The 24,830-nt window shown below is 40.9% G+C and overlaps 1 protein-coding gene across 1 annotated transcript in view; it reads right to left on the reverse strand.

Annotated features, from left to right (window-relative positions):
* Window positions 1–24,830, reverse strand: part of UGGT1 (UDP-glucose glycoprotein glucosyltransferase 1) — a 110,408-nt gene that overhangs the window by 40,527 nt on the left and 45,051 nt on the right. Inside the window, 9 exon segments of the mRNA XM_049768899.1 lie at window positions 991–1,085; window positions 1,862–1,885; window positions 2,719–2,817; window positions 4,677–4,797; window positions 9,871–10,035; window positions 13,783–13,914; window positions 17,690–17,825; window positions 22,029–22,114; window positions 24,614–24,733. Coding sequence (XP_049624856.1) covers window positions 991–1,085; window positions 1,862–1,885; window positions 2,719–2,817; window positions 4,677–4,797; window positions 9,871–10,035; window positions 13,783–13,914; window positions 17,690–17,825; window positions 22,029–22,114; window positions 24,614–24,733 — 978 coding nt within the window.

The following is a 24,830-nucleotide window of genomic DNA, read 5'->3' on the forward strand; positions in this document are numbered from 1 at the left end:
GTCCCATATGGTCCACCGTGCCTGCCAGGAGCTATTTCTGAGCAGACAGCCAGGAGTAACCCCTGAGCACCGCCGTGTGTGGCCCAAAAAACAAAACAAAACAAAAAAGACTTGAACCCGGGGCCGGAGAGATAGCATGGAGGTAAGGCATTTGTTTTTCATGCAGAAGGTCAGTGGTTCGAATCCTGGCGTCCAATATGGTCCCCTGAGCCTGCCAGGAGCGATTTCTGAGCATAGAGCCAGGAGTAACCCCCGAGCGCTGCCAAGTATGACCCAACCCCCCCCCCCAAAAGACTTGAACCCTAGACTACTTTTGAACTTCATTTCTTATCATCCCTGAAAATCCACTAACCATTACAAACTATCAGAGTTCTATTATTTTCTTTATATATTTTACTTTTCATTGCTGTGAAAGTCACACCCTCATCCAGAATTCTCTTACTATTAGTATCTAGTCTCTCCATGGTGTTTACAGCAACTTGGTAGCAAAAATATAAAGAGCCAGAACTAAAGACTGGTCTAAGAGAGGAACCTCATTAGTTCTTTTCTAAAGGCATTTAATCCATTTTCTTTTATTTATTTATTTATTTACTTATTTATTTATTTATTTATTTTGGTTTTGAGGCCATATCCAGGGCCACTCAGGGGCCACTCCTGGCTATGCATCCAGAAATCACTCCTGGCATGGGGGACCATATGGGAAGCCAGGGATCAAACCAAGGTCGATCCTAGGTTAGCACATGTAAGGCAGACACCTTAACGCTTGCGCCACTGCTCCGGCCCCATAATCAATTTTCTTAATATAAAGTCAGACTATTGCAGTCTCTTCTCCTAGCTGGTAAACCTCTGAAAAATCTTTGCCTCAGGAACTAAGAAAGCAGGACTGATTTCTGCCTCCCTTCCCAAACATTAATGCCCACATATAAATGTCTGCGAAAATAACTGCAGCCTTGAACAAAGATAAAAGGAAAAAAAAGAGCAAATACTTACCTGATGTTTAATAGCATCATAGAGTAACTGTCTTCCAGAAGGGCTATCAAAATCCCCAACGACCCAAAAAGTTACTGGCCTAATAAAAGAGTCATCTGTAGAAAAACAAAACAATTTATTAAGATGGGGGGAAAAGCATATTCTATGTAACTACATCGTTATGAGCTATTAAGTTATTAAGTTAGCTTAAAAACAAATCACAAATCATGCAAAAACAGAAAATAATAAATTTTTAAAAGAAGCAGCAAAAGCAGTAAAACTTCAAAACTAGAAAAAAGATGTGGCTTAATTACAAATGAAGAACATGCATTTTATTGCTATCGTTTGAGCACCTGTTAGCGTGTAAGATCAAAAAGCATCTGTAAATATGTGGGTAATGTAGAAGAGTCTTTATCATATTAATCCATAAGTCTCAAACCCTGTTTTCTTGGAGGCCCTGACCCTGCAGTGTGAGCCTAAGAGTCCAGTGCTCAGGGTCCATAAGAGCATGACCACTTGAGCTACAGCCAGTTTCACATTCTGTAATTCTTTCTGAACATTCATACAAAAATTCTTATTTTTTGCTTTTTGTTTTGGGATCACTGCTGGCAGGCTTAGGAGACCACAGGTTGTTTGGAATTGAACTCAGGTCAGCCGCATAGAAGGCACGCACTCTTCCTATCATTTTAGTGATCCCATCACTTTAGTACTATCACTTTAGACCACAAAATTGACCTCAAGTGATACATTATCTTAATCTAAATTGATAAATTATCTACTATTACCCACAGGTTCCAGAACATCCCAGTCAAATTTCAGTACTCTTAGAATTACCATGATGCCTGAAACCATATCAAATAATTAAGGAAAGGAATAAACAGTCTCAAGTTACCATAGATTTCCTTGGATGACATTCCTGGACAAAGGTGAAGAAAAGAAAATGTCATTTCTATAACAATACCTCTTAGGTTATCAAATGCTAAAATTATTCCAGGCTTTTCTGTGCTCCTCAGGACCACTGCTACACAGCACTATTCCATACCCTTCAGAACCAGTGTCTGTCCTCACAGATGCGTATAATTGGGAAACAAAAAGTTCTCTCTGGACACAACTACTTGAAGGATCAAAACAGCTGTATTAAGTGACAGTGTTTTGAAAGGGTAGAATTGTGACCAGTAAAAAGCATCTGAGTGCTATTAAAAGAAAACTGCTTTACAGTTGTAGCACTAAAACAGTAACAACCACCCTCACATGAAAATCAATTTTGACACTAAAAGAGAAAATTCTAGAGCCAAGTTTATCTTACAAACCATAAAAAACTAGTTCACTGTTGTCAGTGAAATAGTAAGTCAAAACATCTTTCAACCTACTGAACCAAATTTTATGTCATTTTTTTTCACTTTTAACCATGAATTTATTTCCTTTAAGCTTTAATAGAATTTATAAACCTGATATGTGCATTTAAAAATAAATAAGTAACATTTTAAAAGGTATTCGATATGACTTAAGGTATTTAAGAAATTGTAAAAATTTTTTTTTGGGATTTTGGACTGGATGGTACACTGGATGGTACTCAGGAATTAATTACTCCTGGCTCTGTGCTCAGAAACTGCTCCTGACAGGCTCAGGGGACCATATGGCAAATGCCCTATAGCTGTGCTATCGCTCCAGCAAAAACTGTGGAAACTCTAAAGTATTTTAGCAAATACTTAAAACTGAATCCACGATAAGCTTAAAAAATAGATTTACCTTTCTTTGTCAGGTAGTTCATACTATTGGCTATAGCAGCAGTCTTGCCTTGTGAATCCAAGACAGTAAATCTAGCATAATCATCCACGAAAAAGTTATCTGGGGGAAGGAAAAAAAAAAAATATATATATATATAGTTATTCACTGTGCCAAATCAAATCTAACGTTAACATTCAACTTAGAATCTGATTTTTTTTTTTCACGACTGTAGGTTCATTCACACTGACTAGCTAACAATGGCAAATGAGAGAATGAAAGGGTCACATGCATAGAACTTTTACAGTGGGAGGCAAGGTCTGTGGCTGGCACAGAGTGCTCCACACCTCTCCAGCACTATTTACCTGGAGAAGTGGCTGTGGGCACCAGCAACTGTTCTGCCTCCCTTCCCAAACAGATACAGCTTGATCTAGAGCTGCACTGCCCCGTGATAAGGAGAGAATCTGATTTAACCATAAAATGAGATATATAAAAATGCCTAAATGGCCAATCGATTATTGGAAAAGTTCTTATCCCTCAAATCTAGTTTCTGTGTTTGTACATGTACACAGGTGAGTTTGCTGGTATACGTGTGTGTATATGAACGGTCAGAAAAGAGGTTGCTAGGTATCCTCACGTGCCAGGCAAGTACTCTACCACTCTAATAAAAATATTTACACATCTGTCTCTACAGTACCATAAAGCTTTATTTTTAGAAAGGTTTTCTGAGAGTCTCAAAGCAAAACTTCCTATTAGCTGACAGTCTTTGGGGGTGGGGAGTTGGGGAGCCTATGCTCAGCAACGCTCAGGGCTTACTCCTGGCTCATGCTCGCATGATCACTCCTGATGGGGGTCAGGAAACCGTATGTGCTGTGAGGATCAAACTCAGATTAGCTATGTGTAAGGTAAGTACCCTACCCACTGCACTATCACTCCAGCCCCAAGAGTGGATATTTTAAACAATATAGCTTCCCAGTCAGCACCGGAAATGTCAACGTCAACCTACCACCTTCACTGTGAGGCAGTGGCTTTAATTAAAACCAACTTTCTTTTCTGTCTACAGTAACATTGCCCCATCTTCTCTCTAGTGGCAAAATATAAAAAATTATATTTTCATTTGTACAATGTTTTTTATGACACCTTCCTACTGCTAGATAAGATGATGCTTAATTCAGGAATCATTTGATCAATTAGATTTGGTTTTTGTTTTGTTTTGGTTTGGTTTTTGGTTTTTGGGCCACACCCATTTGACGCTCAGGGGTTAATCCTCGCTATGTGCTCAGAAATCGCCCCAGGCTTGGGGGGACCATATGGGACGCCGGGGGATCGAACCGTGGTCCGTCCTACGCTAGCGCTTGCAAGGCAGACACCTTACCTCTAGCGCCACCTTCCCGGCCCAGATTTGTTTTGTTTTTTTGCACCACATTCAGATGTGCTCAAGGCATTTCTGATGTGCATTCTTTTTTGTTTTGGGGCCATGCCTGACAATACTCAGAGCTCACTCCTGGTTCTGCACTTAGGGATCATTCCTGGTGGGGCTTAAGAGACCATATAGGGTGGGTGCTGTGAACAAACCTGAGTGAGTTATGTGAAGACAAGCATCCTATCAGGTTTTCATTGCTCTGGTCCCTAACTGACATTATTTCTCATCTCCAAAAAGAGTAAGATAGCTGCATAACTTATACTATCGTAACAAACTCATAGAATCTCTTTTTTTTTAATCTAACGTTGCTTAGTTGGCATTTGAGTAGCACTAAATATTTTTCAAGTTTGACAAAGATTTATCTGAAAAGAATTTTTTTTACTCCTTTTGGATCAATCAAACTCTTGGAAACTGAGAAGCACTACTGAACTAAGGTGGAATGAGTTTAAACACAAAATTTTAGTCTAAGAATATCTTCAGATATTACAATCCAACAAGAACAAAGATTTTTAAAGCAGAAATCAGAAAAGGAAAAAGTTGTTTTTTAAAAGCTCCTTACTGGTTGCTGTTAAATCCAGGTATTCCCTCTCAGCTGTTAAAATCCTTGAATTAATTCGTGGAACAACATTTGGTTGATTCATGATATATTCTACCACATCTTGATCATGGGACAATTCTCCCTATAAGGAGGAGGGGGAAGCAGGATGAAAGTTGGGAGAGAGAGAAAAGAGAATTAAACAAAAGTGACCAATAATAATTTCTCAGGACCTAGAGAATTAATAGTTTTATGATACCTTGACTTACTAGTAGTATCTAAAAGCAGAAGCTAGCACCAGAGGTTACAGTGCACTGCCATTGCCAAGAGCAATCGGGCACTGTGTGGACCATATGTCCAATTCAATAATGTGAGACAGATGCACTTGAAAGTGTACATTCGGGGCAGCGAGGTGGCGCTAGAGACAAGATGTCTGCCTTGCAAGCGCTAGCCAAGGAAGGACAGCAGTTCGATCCCCCATCATCCCATATGGTCCCCCCAACCCAGGGGCGATTTCTGAGCGCTTAGCCAGGAGTAACCCCTGAGCATCAAATGGGTGTGGCCCGAAAAAACAAAAAAAAAAAAAAAGGAAAAAGAAAGTGTACATTCACTTTTACGGCAGGGGGCCAGATCAATAGTACAGAGGGTAGAACATTTCCCTTGCACACAGCTGACACAGGAGACCCAGGTTCAAACCTCAGCATCCCATATGGCCTCCAAGCATGCCAAGAGCAATTTCTGACTGTAAACAGCATGGTAATAATATCCAAAGACCCAACAGAGATGAAGCTCAGGAGGGCCAGTTCCTGGTAGGAAGCTTGCCACAAATAGTGAGATAATGTAGTTCGGGTAGAGAAGAAACCACTAAAACTAACTAAATAAATAAATAAGTAAATAAGTAAATAAATAAAATGATTTCAACTACACTCCCATCTAATTCATGAAGAACAATTAGGGAACATTTATCAAAACATGCCACATAACACAGGCATATATGACACACACCTGCATCCACGCAAACACATGGATACACACATACACAAAATTGCTTCCAGACAGTGGCAAGTGAATAGAATGAATGAGAAAAACTTTCTCTTAAGTTAAACCTCTATCTAGTACTTTGTATAAGGATTGCCACCCCTGGCAACAAAGTTTATCGAACTAATTCCTTCTACCAATTCCTCCAATTCCACCCTCCTCTTATTTTTCTCAGTTTGAGTTATCTGGTGGTTTTATTAGTTCACTTGTTGTATTTATATTTCATCTATGAAAAAAAGTCATCTGGTAACTGACTTATTTTCTAACTTATTTGCACATTTTAAATGTCATACTATTTGCATATCTATTTTTAGAATGAATTTACTTGAAAATTGAAGTTCACTCTATATTCAACACAATTCCAATAACTGCTACTCAAAAAAATATATGCACTAGGATATTCATGGTAGCATTATTTGTAAGTGAAAACTTAGAAGCAATATCCAATACTAGAGGATCAAATGATCATTCACTTTCTAAAACAAAATGCTGTATGTACAGTGATTAATAAGCTTAGGTATAATGACAATGATCGAAACTAACAATACCTCCTCTGTGAACCACACACACACATACATAAATCACTACCACCAGAATGCGCGCACACACACGCACACATCTGTAACCCCTGAGTTAGTCATTACTATGACCTTACAGTCACCATCCTTACAACCAAAAGAGGAAAACTAAGGCTGAGCTCTCTGGCAATTGCCCAGTGAATGGAGCCCCTAAGATTTGGGCAATATCCTGGGGTAAGCGAGCTTAAGAAAGAGTTCAGGACTAAGAGGAAAACATCCTGCTAGGGCTTGCATAGGTTTATGGGAGACAGGCAGTCTTGCAGAAACAGTTCTGTCAAGAAAAGCAGGGCCGAAGCGATAGCACAAAGGTAAGGCGTTTATCTTGCACGTGGCCAACACAGGACAGACTCCGGCATCCCATATGGTCCGGCGAGCCTGCCAGGAGTGACTTCTGAGCTCAGAGCCAGGAGTAATCCCTGAGCTCCTCCAGATGTGACCCAAAAAACAAAAAAGAAAAGAAAGAAAAGCAGGGTACTCCAAACCTCATGGTCATACGTCAAATGGACAGGCTGACTGCTTATCTAACATACGTCACCCATCCACAGTTATGCACAAATCTTATTCTTTACCATACTGTTAGGCAATAACTCATAAAAATTGTGTATGTATATACCTGGGTTCAATCCCTGACATCCCATATAGTCCCCAAAAAACCTGCCAGGTGTAATTCTGAGAGCAAAGATTAACCCCTGAGAGCCACTCCCACCTCAAAAAAAAAAAAAAAATATATATATATATATATGATGGGGGTAGGGGAGAATATTGATCAATACACCAGGCAACCTTCTGTTAGCTGCTGTTTGGGCTAGCTTGCTACCTGAACTATGTCTGATACATTTTTTGTCCCACTGTGTCGAATAGAGCTGAAGATGGTGGCCTAACTGGCATTTGGGACAATGATATACCACAGAGCCCAAATGAAGGGTTAGAAAGAAAGTGACTTGTAGCAGGTGTGTTTTGCTATAAATAGGGTGACTGGAGTTCAGTCCGTGACAATACTCCTCAGTACTGTCTTCTAATTTACGCTTGAGAAACTGCAGGGATTACCCAGAGCTCTATTTACAGATCACCATAATGCTAAAGGACTGATCTAGAGCAGGTGTTTGTCAGCTACTGATGCAAACAAATAATGGTTGAAATAATCAGCAGAAAAACACTGCCTCACAGCAAAAGAAAATTACATGACATTCACTGTTACTGTTCACAAATAAAGCTCTAATTAGAATTCTATCAGCACTACAAAGAAAAATGATAGAAACTACCACATGTTGGTCAGAATGCAGAAAAACATGCATTATTTGCAAACTGTCGGTAGGAATATAAGATGCTAAGTCTTTGGGGCTGGAGCAGTGGCGCAGGGTGTAAGGCTTCTGGGGTCTGCCTTGTACACGCTAGCCTAGGACAAACAGTGGTTTGATTCCCCCAGCGTCCCATCTGGTCCCCCAAGCCAGGAACGATCTCTGAGCTCATAGTCAGGAGTAAACCCTGAGTGTCACCGGGTGTGGCCCAAACACACACACACACACACACACACACACACACACACACACACACACACAAAGCTGTCTTCAGAGGTAAGCAGTTTGGCAGATTATCAAAATATTAAACATGGAGTTAGTGTATAATCTAAAAAGTCTACTTCTAGTTATTCAAATTAAAGTAAAACAATAAAGATATACACCAAAGTTCACAGCAGCATTATTCACAGTAGTAAAATGTGAAAAAAATCCCAATGTCCCCTCCAACATATGAACAGTTAAATAAAAATGACATACATACATCATTTGGCCTAAACCAGGAAGGAAATTCAGGTAATATTACCATATAGATGACACTTAAGATACAAAAAGAACAATCACTTAATACATATGTGTCCAGCATTACTTATCTGAAGAACTAATAGCAATCTAGGAGGAGGCTACCAGTGATAAGGATGAGGCAAAGAGCTGTCATTGTTTATAATATGGACAGTGACAGCAGTCAAACAATTCTGAATGTATTTAGTACCACTAAATTATATGCTGAGAAATGTAGGAATTAGGTAGCATTTGCAAAATAATGCATATTAATTGTACTAAAATTAATGTGAGATATGGATTCCAAGCAATATTCAGGCATCCCAAAGGCAACTCCTAGCAATACTTGGGCTACTGGTCGGATGATTCAAATACTCCTGAGTGATAGGAAAGTGCTAAGGCCCAGCAAAGCTAAGGACCAAAAGGCCATATCCAAAGATGCCTGACAAGACCACAATGTACTCTAGCCGACTGAGCTATCTTCCCAGCCACTCGAATAACATTTTAAATTTCAGTATATCTAGTTAGGGATACAGCTTAGAGGCACAACATTATTGCATTACATGTATGAGACCCTGGATTCAATTCCTGTGTCGTCAACCCACCTCACCCCTACACATTGAGCCTTTCAAATAAAAAGCCCTGGGCTCAGTCCTAGTCCACACATTTGCATACACCTTCAATATTATTTGATATTTGAAATAATATAAGTGAGTCAATAGACATGAAGAATTCTGAAAATTCTCCTAAACGCCAACAAGAACACTATACAAACTTTTACAAAACTCTAGAAATTAAACAGAAGCTAATATTAGAAGATATGGGGGCCAGAGCAATAGAACAGCAGGTATGATGCTGACCTTACACACAGCCAACGCACGTTCAATCTTAGGTACCTATGTACCCTATATCAGGGGTCTCAAACTTGTAGTCCGCAGGCCGCAAACAGCCCTCCGTACATTTTGTGGCCCTGCCCTAGAGGAATCTTTTTTTGTTTTGTTTTGTTTTGTTTTAGTTGTTTGGGTCACACCCCCCAATGTTCAAGGCTTACTACTGACTTTGCACTCAAGGATCACCCCGACTTTGCCTCCTGCGGCCTGCAGGTAAATTGAGTTTGAGACCCCTGCTTTATATAGTCCTCCAAGCCCCATCAGGAATGATCCCTGAGTATACAGTCAGAAGTAAGCCCTGAGCATTGCTGGGTACAGTCCCCCCCACCCCCCAAAAAAAAATTCCAATAGGCCGGAGCGATGGCACAGCAGTAGGGCATTTGCCTTGTACACGGTTGACCCAGGATGGACTATGGTTTGATACCCTGACATCCCATATGGTCCCCCAAGCCAAGAGCAATTTCTGAGCATATAGCCGGGAGTAACCCCTGAGTGTCACTGGTTGTGGCCTAAAAAAAAAATTCCAAGATACTTTTGATTTAAATCGACTAAATCTCAGTAGAAAAAGTGACTTCCATGGTGATGAAAATGTTCCAAAGTTATTCTGTAGATATACTAAAAGCCACATTCAAAAGCTGAGTGTTAAATCATCAATATCAATCAACTTTCCATAAGCTGAAGTTCCTTAAAAATAGAATGAACGACTCTTAAAACTGTGAGGTTTTTTGGGAACATTTTTTAACTTACATGAAATCTTGAAACCATAAAATCAGCTATTTCAAAAACAAAGTTCAGAAAGATCTGTACATATTTCCATTATAGCTGAGCTTGCGGAGAGTCTGAAACCCAACTCCAACAGATACTACCAAAAAATGTCAGCATTTCCTTCCCAAAGAAGCCTTAAACCACCACTTACCAAGTACACTGCTCTTTGAAAAAAGGTCGTAGTCTCCAGGATCTTGTGCATTGTTATGGTTTCCAACTCATCTGGATCCAGCTGCTCTTTTTCAAGGGGCATCCCATTGAACAGAATGATGGGTAGGGGGCCAACCCCAGTCTGCTCATAATAGCCTCTTCCTTCCTAAGACACAATGGCATGAGATAAGTAAGAGGATTTTTCTTATCTATCTGGCCTCACTAATGAAAAAACAGAACAAATTAAAAACAAAAATATATATATATAAGCTAATAAAATTTCTATTTAAAAATACTAACTTCTGGGGGCCAGAGAGATAGCACAGTGGTAGGTTATTTGCTGTAGACACAGAAGGACGGTGGTTTGAATCCTGGCATCCCATATGGTTCTCCGAGCCTGCTAGGAGCAATTTCTGAGTGTAGAGCCAGGAGTAACCCCTGTGTGCTGTCGGGTATGATCCAAAAACCAAAAACAAAAAATAATACTAACTTCTGGGGGGCCAGAGAGATACCATGGAGGTAAGGCATTTGCCTTGCATGCAGAAGGACAGTGGTTCAAATCCCGTCATCCCCGGGGCCGGGAAGGTGGCGCTAAAGGTAAGGTGTCTGCCTTACAAGCGCTAGCGTAGGATGGACCGCGGTTCGATCCCCCGATGTCCCATATGGTCCCCCCAAGCCAGGGACAATTTCTGAGCGCATAGCCAGGAGTAACCCCTGAGCATCAAAATGGGTGTGGCCCAAAAACCAAAAAAAAAAAAAAAAAAATCCCGTCATCCCATATGGTCCCCCGAGCCTGCAAGGAGCGATTTCTGAGTGTAGAACCAGGAGTAATCCCTGAGTGCTGTGGGCTATGACCCAAAAACCAAAAAAAAAAAAAAAAAAGGTAGTTTCTGAGCCAGAGCAATAGCGGTAAGATATTTGCCTTGCATGCGGCCAACACAGGACAGACCCTGGTTCGAATCCCGGCATCCCATATGGTCCCACAAGCCTGCCAGGAGCGATTTCTGAGTGCAGAGCCAGGAGTAATCCCTGAGCACCACCAGGAGTGGTCCAGAAACCAAAAGAGAGAGAGGAGAGAGGAGAGAGAGAGGAGAGAAGAGACAGACAGACAGACAGAGATGTCTGCAATAAAAGAAATATTCTATCTGGACTGTCCATTACAGTAGCCACTAAACCACAGGAAGCTATTAAGCAATTGGAACTAATTAATTTCTATTTAAAAAACCCACTACAAGCCACATTACGGGTAACAGATCTATAGACTGACATAAACTATGAGTGCTTTGGGGTGAATAGCCCAAGATAAAATATTTATATTCATTCTCAATCTAAATGGACCTAAACCACTAACAAAAAATTCCATATAGATAACAAAACAAGGCTGATGGGAAAGCAGTGCTCAAAGAGAATGAACCAAATTTACTTGCTTCTCCAGGATGAAAGAGGCTTATTGGTAAGGAAAAGCCAGAGCTCGAAATGGTAGATTTATCTGAGATATACATTTCACCCCAACTATATAACACAAATATTATTCCTCTACATTACCACTCCAAATAGAACAGTGGCTACAGAAAGCACTCTTGGTTTTTAGAATGAGAAACAGCTCGTGGACAGAGCATCACTTGGACTCCACAACACTGTCAAAAACAATTGTCAAGTACAAGTAAAAACAGGCACGTGGTCAAAATATTTTGTTATTATAATATACTTTTAAAATTTTGATTCTGTTTTGAAGTTAAAGCTATGTAATCTGTTTGAAAAGAACGATTTATTTCTACAATTTAGAGCACGCAATTACATCAGAACTTTGAAACTTAAGAAAATTTGTTGGATAGGCATGAATTTCTCTTTCAAGCAGGGCAATATATCTTTGTGTTGGGACTTGAGTCTGGCAGTGCTTAAAGGCTACTCTTGTCTATCTGTGTTCAGGGTATCTGAATTTTGCAGGTATCTATCCTATGCTGAGGATCTAACTGGGGTTGACTGCAGGCAAGGCAAGCCCTGAGTTTAAGCTCTCTCTCTATAAGTTTTAAGTTCTGTTCTCTTTCAGAGCCAATAAAAGCTTTAACTCTTAAAACATTTGCCTTTTTAGATCTTACCAGTTATGTCACATTCACATGACTGCCTAATTAATGTCTCTAAATTAATTAAATTTCTTAATATTTTGTGTAACAGAAAACTCACATTTAAATTTGGCTCTTTGAGGGGCTGAAGTAATAGCATAGCGATAGGGCGTTTGCCTTGCATGCAGTTGATCTGGGACAGGCCCGGTTTCAATTCAATTCATATGGTCCCCCGACCCTACTAGGAGCAATTTCTGAGCACAAAGCCAGGAGTAACCCCCTGTGTGCTACTGGGTGTGGCCCCAAAACAAAACAAAACAAAAATTTGGCTCTTTGATAATCAGAGGAGAATAAAGAAAGACAAAGAAAAAAAAATCATCTCTAGAGCCAGAGATAGCTCAATGCAGGAAGAACATGCTTTGAAAGCAGAAGCCCTGGATTCAGTTCTGGCACCATGTGGTCCCCTAGCTACTGCCAGGAGCAATCATGAGTCATAAATAGCCTCAAAGTACCATCTGATGTGTGATTTAGAATTAGCAAGCTCTAAAGATCCAGAAGGAAAAAAGAAAAGGAAACAAAAAGGAGTGTTTCTTCAAAATAGGGGCAATGAAAGAAAATAAGTAGGGCACTTGCCTTGCACAAGCCCAACCTGCATGATTTCTGGCTCACATATGCATGTGAGCCCTTTCCAGAGTGATCCCTGAACAAAGATCTAAGAGTATGCCCCGGGCACTGCCAGGGCACAACAGACTGGCACACATCAAAAAGAACAAGAAAAACTACTGCTGGTATGGATGAGAGGACAAAGGGACTTCCTTTCACTACTGATGGAGTGTCAACACAGTCCAGCTTTTCTGGAAAACTATATGAGCAATCCTAAAAGCACCTAGAAATTGAGTACCCATTTAACCCAGTAATTCCACTTCTTGGCCCAAGGACCCAAAAACAGAATGAAGGGGCTGAAGCAATAGCACTGTGGGTAGGGTGTTTGCCTCACACGTGGCCAACTCGGGTTCTATACCCGGCATCCCATATGATCTCCCAATTTCTGAGTGCAGAACCAGGAGTAACCTCTGAGCACCACTGGGTGTGACCCAAAAACATAAAAGAAAATATATTTGTGCCTAAAATTTCTTTCAGCACTATCCACAATTTCCACTGTAGCTGGGAAGAAAAACCACCTGTCCAGAAATAGATGACTGAATAAAGAAACTATGGTACCTCTACACAATGGAATACTATTGTATTCAGCCATAAGAAAAAATAGTCTTGCAATTTGCGGCCACATAGTGACCTGGAAAGTATCATGTAGAGACAAGTTAATCAGAAGGGACAGACCAACACAGTCTGATCTCTTTCATACACAGAATTAAAGACATGGGAAACAAAGAATATGAGAACTGGTATTCAGGAAACAAGTTCCACGAGAGGGCTGAAGGATAGGACAGGGTGGGAAACACCAATGGTGGAGGGTAGCACTCAACCAGGAAGAGGAGGATGTGATGTATGAAACTCTATCAGCAATAGTACTGTAGACCACAGCACAAAACTTCTATAGATAAAGTGCTGCTTCCAGAAGTAGACTGGTGGAAGGCAAATTAGCAGGGCAATTGGTGGAGGAAAATGGACACTGGTGAAGAGATTGGTGTTGAAACATTGTATGCCTGAAACCCAATCATGAGTAACTTTGGAGTTTCATAATGACCATAAAAATAAATTTTTAAATGGTATGTATCAATATGCTTTCATACACACACTCCACATAGCAATGCCAAAACTGAGAAAACAAAACTCCATAACAATGCCCAAACTGAGAAATTTAAAGAGCTCTGGCCCCCAAAATTGCTTACCTTCCGATTCTGATCATATGCAGAATCAATCCCCAAAATGCTGTTCACTTCCACATATGGGTATTTCTTCTGCAAGACACTGACCACGTGTTCAACTTTCACTTTCTCACCAGTTCTCACTTTGTTATAGATCTGAAGAAAGAAAAGGCCATACTTTCAAATTCAAATTTCAGTTTAATTACCAACAATGTCTAAATATTAAGGAACTATTGTCATTTTTCTTCGAAAAAAAATTTTTATTTTTTTTCTGAGAGACATATGACAGTGTTCAGGGGTAATTCCAGGCTCTGTGCTCCTGGTGGTGCTCAAGGGACCATTTGAGATACCAGGTATTGAATCTGGGTTGTCTGCACGCAAAGCAAGCACCCTACCCATTGTACTATCACTCCAGCCCCTTTATTTCAAAATTCTAAAGGAGCATGTCAGTGGCTGTCTTCCTTTCTGTACCTTCCTTTGTTGCGGAGAGAGGCCACCCACAGAGAACCTCTCAGTCCACTATGCTGGCAGCTCAATGCAAAGACCTGAACATTCAATGTTACTGGGGCCCTGCCACACAAGTATATCACCCAGAAAAACCCCTAGGTGATTGGGAATCCATCCAGGATCACATCTGACAGTTCTCAGGAGTCTTCAGTGCTGTATCTCGAGATGCTCAGGCAATCAGAAGATCTACCTTCTTAAGATACTTTCTTATGACAGAAATTACATATTCTTAAAATGACCCAATGAGGGGTTGCAGCAACAGCACAGCAGATAGGGTATTTGCTTTGCAGCTAACCCACGTTTGATTCTCTGGCATTCCATATGGCCTATCAAGTCTGCCAAGAAAAATTTCTTTTCTGTTGATCTTATTGTAGATTATTTTGTTTTATTTTATTGAAACCATTGTGATTTACAAAGTCCTTCATATAAAGAGAAATTTATGAGCGCAGAGCCAAGAATAACTCCCAAGTACTGCCAGGTGGAGCCCAAAAATCAAAACCCAAAACTCAAAAAAAAGTAGACTGGTGGAAGGCAAATTAGCAGGGCAATTTAATCACATGAAGTCCCAATCCAAAAATATGCACTTTCTTTCAAAATCCAATTACTTCTAAGTAATTCTCTTTTGGGAGGAACCAGAGGCAAATTTGTATCACACTTGGACATGCTTGGGGATCACTCCCAGCCATGCTCAGAGGATCATACATACAGTGGCAGGAATTCAAGTCAGTCCTCCAGGCAGCCTCTCTGAATACCTGAAAACCCCTGAATACTTTGAAATAATTCTTAGAATAACTCATGCCCATGATGTTTCCAGGGAACAAAGTCAAAACTATGTCTGATATAATCCTGTTTTCAAATGGGAAACATGGGAATCAGGGCTGGAACCTGGTGTAGTGCTTGCTTCACACATATGAGACCCTGGGTTCTACACCCAGGACCAAAATAAATACAACACTATGCTAACATTCTCCCCACAGGAGGTTTACAAACACCTTCATCTTCATTGCTGTCATATTTTAGCAGCAACTCCGTAACTCAGAACAATTTTCTGAGAACACTTTCCCCTATGTACATGTTTGGGTATTTTTTTGGGGAGGGCTCACACCCGGCAGCACTCAGGGGTTACTATTGGCTCCACACTCAGAAATTACTCCTGGCAGGCACGGGGGACCATATGGGATACCGGGATTTGAACCACCATCAATCCTGGGTCAGCTGCATGCAAGGCAAACAAGCCAACACTGTGCTATCTTTCCAGCCCCATGTACGTGTTTTTTAAAGTAGGGGTGACACCCAAGGTAACTGGGGGAGGGGGGGGGCCTTGTCAAAGGACACTCAGGGCATATTAATGCTATCATGCAATGCCCAGCATGGAGCTCACGCCTCATTCCTGCTAGGATGTGAGCTGTCTCCTGGTCCCGCCATCAGTTTTTGCTGTTGTTTTTAGGTCACACCTGACAGTGCAACTCTTTTAAAGGTCCAGCTCTACACATGCAGCAGAACGAAGCTGTATATAAAAAATTTCCGCTCTGCCGCACACACAACCAGACTTACTAGAAACTCAAGCTATCCTCTCCATTCCTGTCATAATACTATGCTCAAGATATAACCATAACTTGGAACCACCATCTCTGACTTACGGCTTTTCCAATTGGCCTCCTGTTTCCTCTGCTCTAATTGAAGACCACTTGCTACACAAAGAATGCTCTAGCCATACCTGAATCCATCAGCGTCAATACTGACTCCTACACAATGAGAAATCATCTGTGGGGACCCAGGCATTTGAGGACGGGGTGAAGCCATTCTCTGTATCGCTCACAGCAAGTGCCTACTTCAAAGAAAACAGTGGCTTTGTTTTGTTTTGTTTTGTTTTCTGATGGAGAGGGAAGCCTCCCAAACAATGTTCAAGGGGTCCAAGGGCTCTCCAAACAATAATGAGCCCATCGGGCCGGGCCTCCTGGCCATTGGTTATTTGGTTATACCCAGTAATGATTCAAAGAAAGGTTGGATCTATAAGAATTGTTGGCAGGGGCTGGAGCAATAGTATAGCCAGTAGGGTGTTTGCCTTGCATGCAGCAGACTGAGGTTCAATAACCAGCATCCCATATGATTCCCTCCAACCCTAGTACCGCCAGGAATGACCCCTGAGCACCACCAGGTATGACCCCAAAACAAAACAAAGCAAAAATAGAATAGAGGGCAAAGTACAGAAATTCATTCTGACTAAATATTGGATAAAGAAACTATAGTACATATAAACAATGTGATATTATTCAGCCATAAAAAAAGATATTTTGCTACATGGATGGATCTGAAGAGTATCATGCTGCTGACGTTTGTCAGAGGAAGAGATATCAAAAGAGAATGGTCTCTCTCATATGCAGAACATAAAGAAACAACAAATGCCTAAAGACAAAGGAAACAAAGAACTTGAGAACTGCTCTTCAATAGAGAACATGCCACCTATGGTAGCTGGGGGTTAGAACAGGGAAGGACTCTGGTAGAAGGAAGCATTCAACTAGAAAGGAGGACATGGGCGCAGGAAGAGGGTAAAGTGTCATGTGCTGTGCTAAACACTATTGGAAACAGTACTATTAATTAGAATGCAGGATCTTATTTTTTAAAAAGCACATCTTGTAGAAGCAGGCTGGTGGGTGAGAGGCAAACAGGGGTTTAGGGCACAGGTAGAGGGAAGTGGACACTGGTGAAGGGATTGATGTTGAAACAATGTCTGCCTGAAACCCAATCATGAAAATCCAATCCAATAAAATAAATAAATAAACATTCTAGCCAACAAACAATGCCTCTCAGCACTGCTGGGAAGCCCCAGGGGTCCCTGGCAGCTTCACACGAGACTGTATAACCCCGTTGACTGGGGGGTCGGGGGGCTTCAGAACCCTGAGCATTGCTTGAAAGATTCCCTCCTCCAAAAAAGAAAATACATCTGAATGAATCTCAAGCAGTCTGCACAAAGCATATGTCAATCAACAGACTTATATGATGTTCACAAGTAGACAATTCAGTGAAAAAAATCAATTGTGTTAATAAGGATTTTCCCAAACATCAAATAAAAAGGGTTCGGTGAGACAGCTAGCATGCATTGTGAGCAGAAGGCCTGGGTTTCAGCCCTGTGACACTTGTCAAAAGGGACTAATTAGTGATCTCAAGTCATTTCAAACAAAAAGAAAAGGCAGCAGACAAAGGTGAATGAGAAGAACTCGGAAGAAATACTAACTAAGATCATAGTGATCTATTAACAGCAATGAATCAATCAAGGCAATTCCTAAACCAGATAACAGAATTACACACAGATCATGTATCTGTTTCACTTTACAGGAGTACAGAACCCTCTTACCACAAAGAGCTTCTTCAATTACGACAAAAAAAATTTTTTAAAGCATTCACAATCTGAATGAAAACATACATGTGTTAGAGTCTGGAAAGCATGGTAATCATCCACTTCTTGGGCAACATAATTATATGCTCTCAGAATAGCCACTCCAGCATCTTGTGTCCCATCGACATCTTCAGAATCATTGACCACGAAAATAAAGCCAAGTCTGTGCGGGTGATAGGGGGACAAAGAGAAGAAGAGAAAACTTATCTTTAAGAGTACAACCTATTTTGGGCGGAGCATAGCGTTAAGGCGTTTGTTTGCCTTGCAAGCAGTTGACTCAGGACAGACACAGGTACGATTCCCGATTCTCAGCATCCCATATGGTCCCTTGAGCCTGCCAGGAGCAATTTCTGAACACAGAGCCTATTACAGAAATAATCCCTGAGTGCTGCTGGATATGTTCCCCCAACCCCCTAAAAAAAAAAACAATCTATTCAAAGGAATAACATCCTCTGACACCGCTCAGAAAGAAACTGAGAAGCATAGTTCCTAGAACAAATCTGCATATGGATATTTAAAACTGCTTTACAATTGCTAAAACTTGAAAACAACGAAGGTGTCTGTTAAAAGGGAATGGGGACCGAGATTTGGTTCTTTGGTAGAGCTCTTGCCTATATGTATAAGGCCCTAAGTTGGGAGAGAATGAATGGAACCAGAAATGTGGCTCAGCAGCAATGAAAACTTCCTTAATAATGAAATCTCAGGACGAACAAACAGACGGATGGAGACACACACACACACACACACACACACTCTCTCTCTCTCTCTCAACAAACACACTCATTCTCTCTCTCTCTCTCTCTCTCTCTCTCTCTCTCTCTCTCTCTCTCTCTCTCTCTCTCTCATTCTCACTCAATCATTCAACCATAGAATGTATTTTTACTCAATGGAAATTTAAAAAATGACAGACAGACCTTACTAAATAAGTAAAAAAGATAAAGACAGGGGTTGGAGAGATAGCATGGAGGTAGGGCGTTTGCCTTGTGAGCAGAAGGATGGTGATTCGAATTCAGCATTCCATATGGTCGGTCCCCCATTCTTGCCAGGAGCTATTTCTGAGTGTAGAGCCAGGAGGAACCCCTGAGCACTGCCGGGTGTGACCCAAAAAAAACAAAACCAAAAAAATAAAAAAAGATAAAGACAGACTAATACTAAGATATTTTCTCAAAGACCTTACTAAATAAAAAAATCAATATGTTAAAAACTGTTTTATATGGTTCCAGAGAAGGCAAAATTATGAAAATGATAAAAGATCAGTGTTTCCCAGGAGATGGGAGGGAGAAACAGGAGGACAGGGAACTATCAGAATAGTGTAATCTATATATTTGCCAAAACTCAAACTGTACAATACAAATCATAAGCCTTAATGTAACAATAGACTTCTATTAATGACGATGCATTAATACTTTTTAAAGATTGATAGAAAATAAAATATCAGGGCTGCAGAGTCGGAGTCAAATAGTCTGAATCAGAGGAAATTTTGGATACCTGGAGTCAGAGTCGGAAGTACAAAAAACTAAGGAGTTGGAGTCGGAGCATTTATCTACTGACTCCATAGCCCTGTAAAACATATACATGGGCTGGAGCAATAACACAATGGGTAGGGCACTGCACACAGCTGACCCAGGTTCAATCCCAAGAATCCCATATGGTCCCCGCCAGCACCTTTAAGAATGACTCCTGAGTGTAGAGCCATGAGTAATCCCTGAGTACCACTGGGTGTGCCCCCCCCCCAAAAAAAACAACGAAAAAGAGACTTTTACCAAACATTGCACAGAGGAAGTAATAGAATGCAGTATAAATGAATAAAAGTGAGGAGAGTTTGTTTTTACATGAAATTGTCTTTATTTAAAAAAATAAAAGAGAAAGAAAAGGTCTGTTTTCTAAAACCACACTTTTAATAGAAATCCTATAAGCATGTACCAAACAGAAATAAAACTGAAAAATACCCTAATCAGATAGAGATAACACAATAATAAGGCGTTTTTGCCTTGTATGTGGCTGACCCCAAATGGACCAGGATTCGATTCCTGCATCCTATATGGTCCCCTGAGCCTTCCAGGAGCAATTTCTGAGCACAAAGCTAGGAGTAACCACTGAGCACTGCCTGGTGTGCCCCCCCCCCCAAAAAAAAAAAAAAAAACTAATAAAACTAACAGTGAGAACTAGAGTCTAAAGATCTCACAAAATAATCCCCCTTCCCAATTTCCAGTTTCAAGAAAGTGCATCAGACTTCAAGACTTTACTAGCCTAGCCACAAAATTTAGATTTTTCCTATTCCTCCCAAGCCTACTTACTCATCAAATACTGCCAGGAAATCTCTTTTACCTGCCCCCTCCTCTTCTCAGACCTTGCCAACCCTTGACTGTACCATATCAACTCAAACAAATACTTCAACAGTCAACGTTCAGCAGTGAAACTCTGCAAATTGCTGACAGCATGCTTCTCTGCTTCCTGAGTTAATTCCGCCTTACATACCTTAGCAATAAAGATTATATTTTCTTTTTATACCCTCTATGTAGCTTAATACTTAAGTAGTGCTCACTGTGGACCAAGAGTCAACTTTTGTGTCCTTATGTTTCCCCCTTTAATCAAAATAAAGATTTGGCTAAAATCCAGTTTATTCTTCCAACTCGCCAGGAGGTATTCATAATTCACTCAACTCAAAATTTCTGCTTCTCCATATAGGAAAGCCTTCTATTATTTTTTTTATTCTCTGCCCTTATCATATATTTGAACCAGAGAAATAGCTGAGAGAATATGCTGCATGCAGAAGACCCATATTTGATCCCCAGCACAGCGCAGTTCTCCAAGCACTACCTTTAGTGACCCCCAAGTTCTAAAGAGTCCAAAGAAGCCCAAGGATACAGAGTGTAGTTCCCCAGAACAAATACACTTTAAAAAGTGTGTGGTCATGGGGCCAAGCGGTGGCGCTAAAGGTAAGGTGCCTGCCTTGCCTGCGCTAGCCTTGGACGGACCGCGGTTTGATCCCCCGGTGTCCCATATGGTCCCCCAAGCCAGGAGCAACTTCTGAGCACATAGCCAGGAGTAACCCCTGAGCATTACCGGGTGTGGCCCAAAAATCAAAAAAACAAAAAAAAAAGTGTGTGGTCTATGATCTTTTGTTTTCCTGAAATTCTAAACCACTTAGCAATGAATAGGCCATAATCAACATTTGATCAAGTATCTTAGTAACAGAAAGTGTGCCCAGTATGTTTCCCCAGAAGCTAGGAATGTGGCTTAAACATCATCTGTATGTTTGGCTCAATGCTGGATATGGGACACAAAATAACATCTGTTAAAGACATAGTACTTCATTTTCATGACATCTCAAAATATGATTTTGCCAACAGATAAAAAGCCAATTACTAAAAAAAAAAAAAACACTCTCCCTTTGGGACCGGAGAGAAAGCATAGCAATAAGGCCTTTGCCTTGCATGCAGAAGGATGGTGGTTCGAATCCCAGCATCCCATATGGTCCCCCGAGCATGCTGGGGGCGATTTCTGTGCGTAGAGCCAGGAGTAACCCCTGAGCGCTGCCAGGTATGACCCAAAAACAAACAAACAAAAAATTACCAATTACTTATAATATGAGAGATATGAGAGGGTGTTTGTTTTTTTTTTCACTTTTATGTAAAACATTTTACATTGTTGGGGCTGGAGTAATAGCACAGTGGTAGGGCATTTGCCTTGCACACGGCCAACACAGGACGGACCCCAGTTCAAATCCTGACATCTCCTATGGTCCCTGAGCCTGCCAGGAGTGATTTCTGAGTGCAAAGCCAGGAGTAACCCCTGAGCGCCGCTGGGTGTGGTCCAAACAGCAAAACAAAAAACAAAGGGCCTGCAGAGATAGCACAGGAGTAATCCCTGAGCAACACTGGGTGTGGCCCAAAAACCAAAAACAAAAACAAAAACAAAAAATAACACATTTTACACTTGTCAAAATATATCATGAAACCCAGTCACAGGCAACGCAAGTGAAATAAGTGTCTGTAATGATAAAAAGGCTGTGCAAATATTTACTCCTCGATAATCTAACAAAATTGGTGGAGCAGCTCTATCTCCACTGTAAGCAGAAACAGGCTTTGTGATGTGGACGCTTACCTAAAAAACTTCCTTTTACTGGGAAAAAAAGCTGAGACCACAAACCATTTTTAAATAGGCTATTTATTAGTAATTTGATGACAGTGAGCTTCTATTCACTGAAAATCAAATTATCCCCCCAAAAATACTCATGCTGAGAAAAACATTAAAAAAATCATTAGCAACCCCCACTATTATTTTCAATTCAACAGTGCCTGCCAGACTTTAGATAAAATATCAGCTAAATCAGATAGATCATCAAATCAATACCAATTGTTACCTTAGTGGTATATGATTACTGAGGAACATCTCAGCGGTATTAATCAATTCTGTTGTGGTTTCGTGGGCAGGATCCACAATGAAAACCTGAAGGGGAAAGGAAAGAACGCATGAATGACATTATTCACATACCCCAGGCAAAAAGAAATTCCATTAGTCTTTGTTCTTAAGGCAATCTTTTCTAGCTTCTCTATCAAACCACATAAAAGAAGAGTTACAGAAACAGCAGTTAACCTCCCTTTATGTTCAAAGAATGTAGCAATGAAAAGCAGTTTTCTCATGGTCCTCTGTGAACAACATGGAATCTGTACTCCTTATAGTTAACACCTACACTTGCACTACATCTAACAAAATCCAAACTTTATGGGGCCAGAGCAACAGTGTAGCAGTAGGGTGTTTGCCATCCCCAGCGTCCCATACGGTCCCCCCAAGCCAGGAGCGATCTCTGACCGCATAGCCAGGAGTAACTTCTGAGCATCACCGGGTGTGGCCCAAAAAGAAAGAAAAGAAAAATAGCATCTTAACGGTATCTCAAAATAGTGAATTTTAAATAGTTCCAGCCCAAAATATTATGATTTAGGAATTGAGAAATGAAGTTAAAAGAGCAAAATCAGTGGGGCCAAAGCAGTGGCACAAGCAGTAGGGCGTTTGCCTTGCTAACCTAGGACAGACACGGTTCAATCTCCTGGTGTCCCATATGATCTCCCAAGCCAGGAGCAATTTCTGAGCACATAGTCAGGAGTAGCCCCTGAGTGTCCACTGGGTGTGCCCACCTCAAAGAAATCCAAACTTTATAAAAATTACCTTTACACACACACACACACACACACACACACACACACACACACACACACACACACACACACACACACACACACACACAACTTGATAAGAACCAGACATGATAGGAGAAAAGGAATTTAAAATTCTGACAAGGTGGGCCGGAGAGATAGCATGGAGGTAAGGCATTTGCCTTTCATGCAGAGGGTCACTGGTTCAAATCCCGGCATCCCATATGGTCCCCGAGCCTGCCAGGAGCAATTTCTGAGCATGGAGCCAGGAGTAACCCCTGAGCGCTGCCGGGTGTGAGCCCCAAAAAAACAAAAAACAAAAAAATTCTGACAAAGCAGAAAAGAGGATTTCAAGGCCGAAGAAACAGATAAAGAGTACCGTATTTTCCAGACTATAAGACGACCAGGAGTATAAGACAACCCCCTAATTTTGCAGATAAAACATAGGTTTAGGCCTATGTTCGCTGTATCAGACAGAACGTTCCTGTGCTGCAACTGTATGTACCACAGTGAGTCAATCACAACAAGCAAAGGTTCAGAGGTTCTACTGTAACAGACTTCCTCTCTGACTCTGGCCAATCTGAGCAGGCTTTTTACAGTGTAGATTCGGGTCCAGAACATTGTCTAATTCGCATGCATAAAAAGTCTGCTTGGATTGGCTGAGTTAGAGAGGCGGTCCGAGCAGCCTGGCAGTGATTGGTGCAGGATCGAACTGGAAAATTCGTTTTGTGGCAATATTCAGACAATTTTCGTTTAGCGGCATATTGAAACATTTTTCGGGATATACTCGGCGTATAAGACGACCCCCGATTTTCGGTTGACTTTTTTTGTTTGTTTCAAAAGTCGTCTTATACGCAGGAAAATACAGTAACTTCTCTTATAAATTCAAGGAAGCCAATTGTAGCAAAATACAACCATGTCTTTTCAAGGTATATTTTTTTAGGGACAAGAGAAATGAAAGGAAAAGAGAGCTAACCAAGAGAGCTCTATCTCTCAACAGCCGTGAAATAGAAGAAAACTAAGATTAATTTAAGAAGATAAATTGAAGGCCAGAGCAATAGCTCAGCAGAGGGGCGTTTGCCTTGCACATGGCTGATACAGGAGGGACCTCAGTTTGATCCCCAGTGTCTCATATGGTCCGCCCAGCCAGAAGCGATTTCTGAGCACACAGCCAGGAGTAACCTCTGAACTTCACTGGGTGTGACCCAAAAAACAAAAAGAAGAAGATAAATTAAACTATTAATATTAAGTTTTAGAAATTGGCTCTTAGGGGGCCGGGTAGGTGGCGCTGGAGGTAAGGTGTCTGCCTTGCAAGCGCTAGCCAAGGAAGGACCGCGGTTCGATCCCCCGGCGTCCCATATGGTCCCCCCAAGCCAGGGGCGATTTCTGAGCACATAGCCAGGAGTAACCCCTGAGCGTCAAATGGGTGTGGCCCAAAAACCAAAAAAAAAAAAAAAAAGAAATTGGCTCTTAAAAGTTAAAATGTACTCATCTTCTGAGCTAAAAGAAAACAATCTTAAAACAACAGTTTAAATCTCTGATCATAGAGCAGAAACATTTCTTTATATACCTACACCAGTTATTAGACTATTGCAAACTCTCACAGCCCTATAAACAATTATATTTCATGGCCATTTCAGTTTGAATATGGAAGCAGAAAAGAGTGAATTTAGTGGTGGCAGTGGTAGGGGAAAAATGAGTAACAAAGAGTGAACAGTATGGAGATGACTTAAAAAATAGAGAAAAGAACAAGGGTGAGTCAATGCACAATCACGCTGTAAGGAGTTTTACTTACCATGTTATGCAAGTTTTTTCTAATCTGCCGAATAACACCAGGAAAGGTGGGTCGAAGCAATTCTTGGAGGCTAGAAGGCCATGAATTATATCTGCTATCCACTTCCAAGTTGTTGATCCACTAGGAAAAAAAATATAGAAAACAATTTTAATTGCCAATAGTAAAATTTCTGAATATAACAATAGAACTTTAAGAAGAATCCCATAAGAAAAAATTA

The sequence above is a fragment of the Suncus etruscus genome, chromosome 2, assembly GCF_024139225.1.
Source record: "Suncus etruscus isolate mSunEtr1 chromosome 2, mSunEtr1.pri.cur, whole genome shotgun sequence".
Taxonomy (NCBI): domain Eukaryota; kingdom Metazoa; phylum Chordata; class Mammalia; order Eulipotyphla; family Soricidae; genus Suncus; species Suncus etruscus.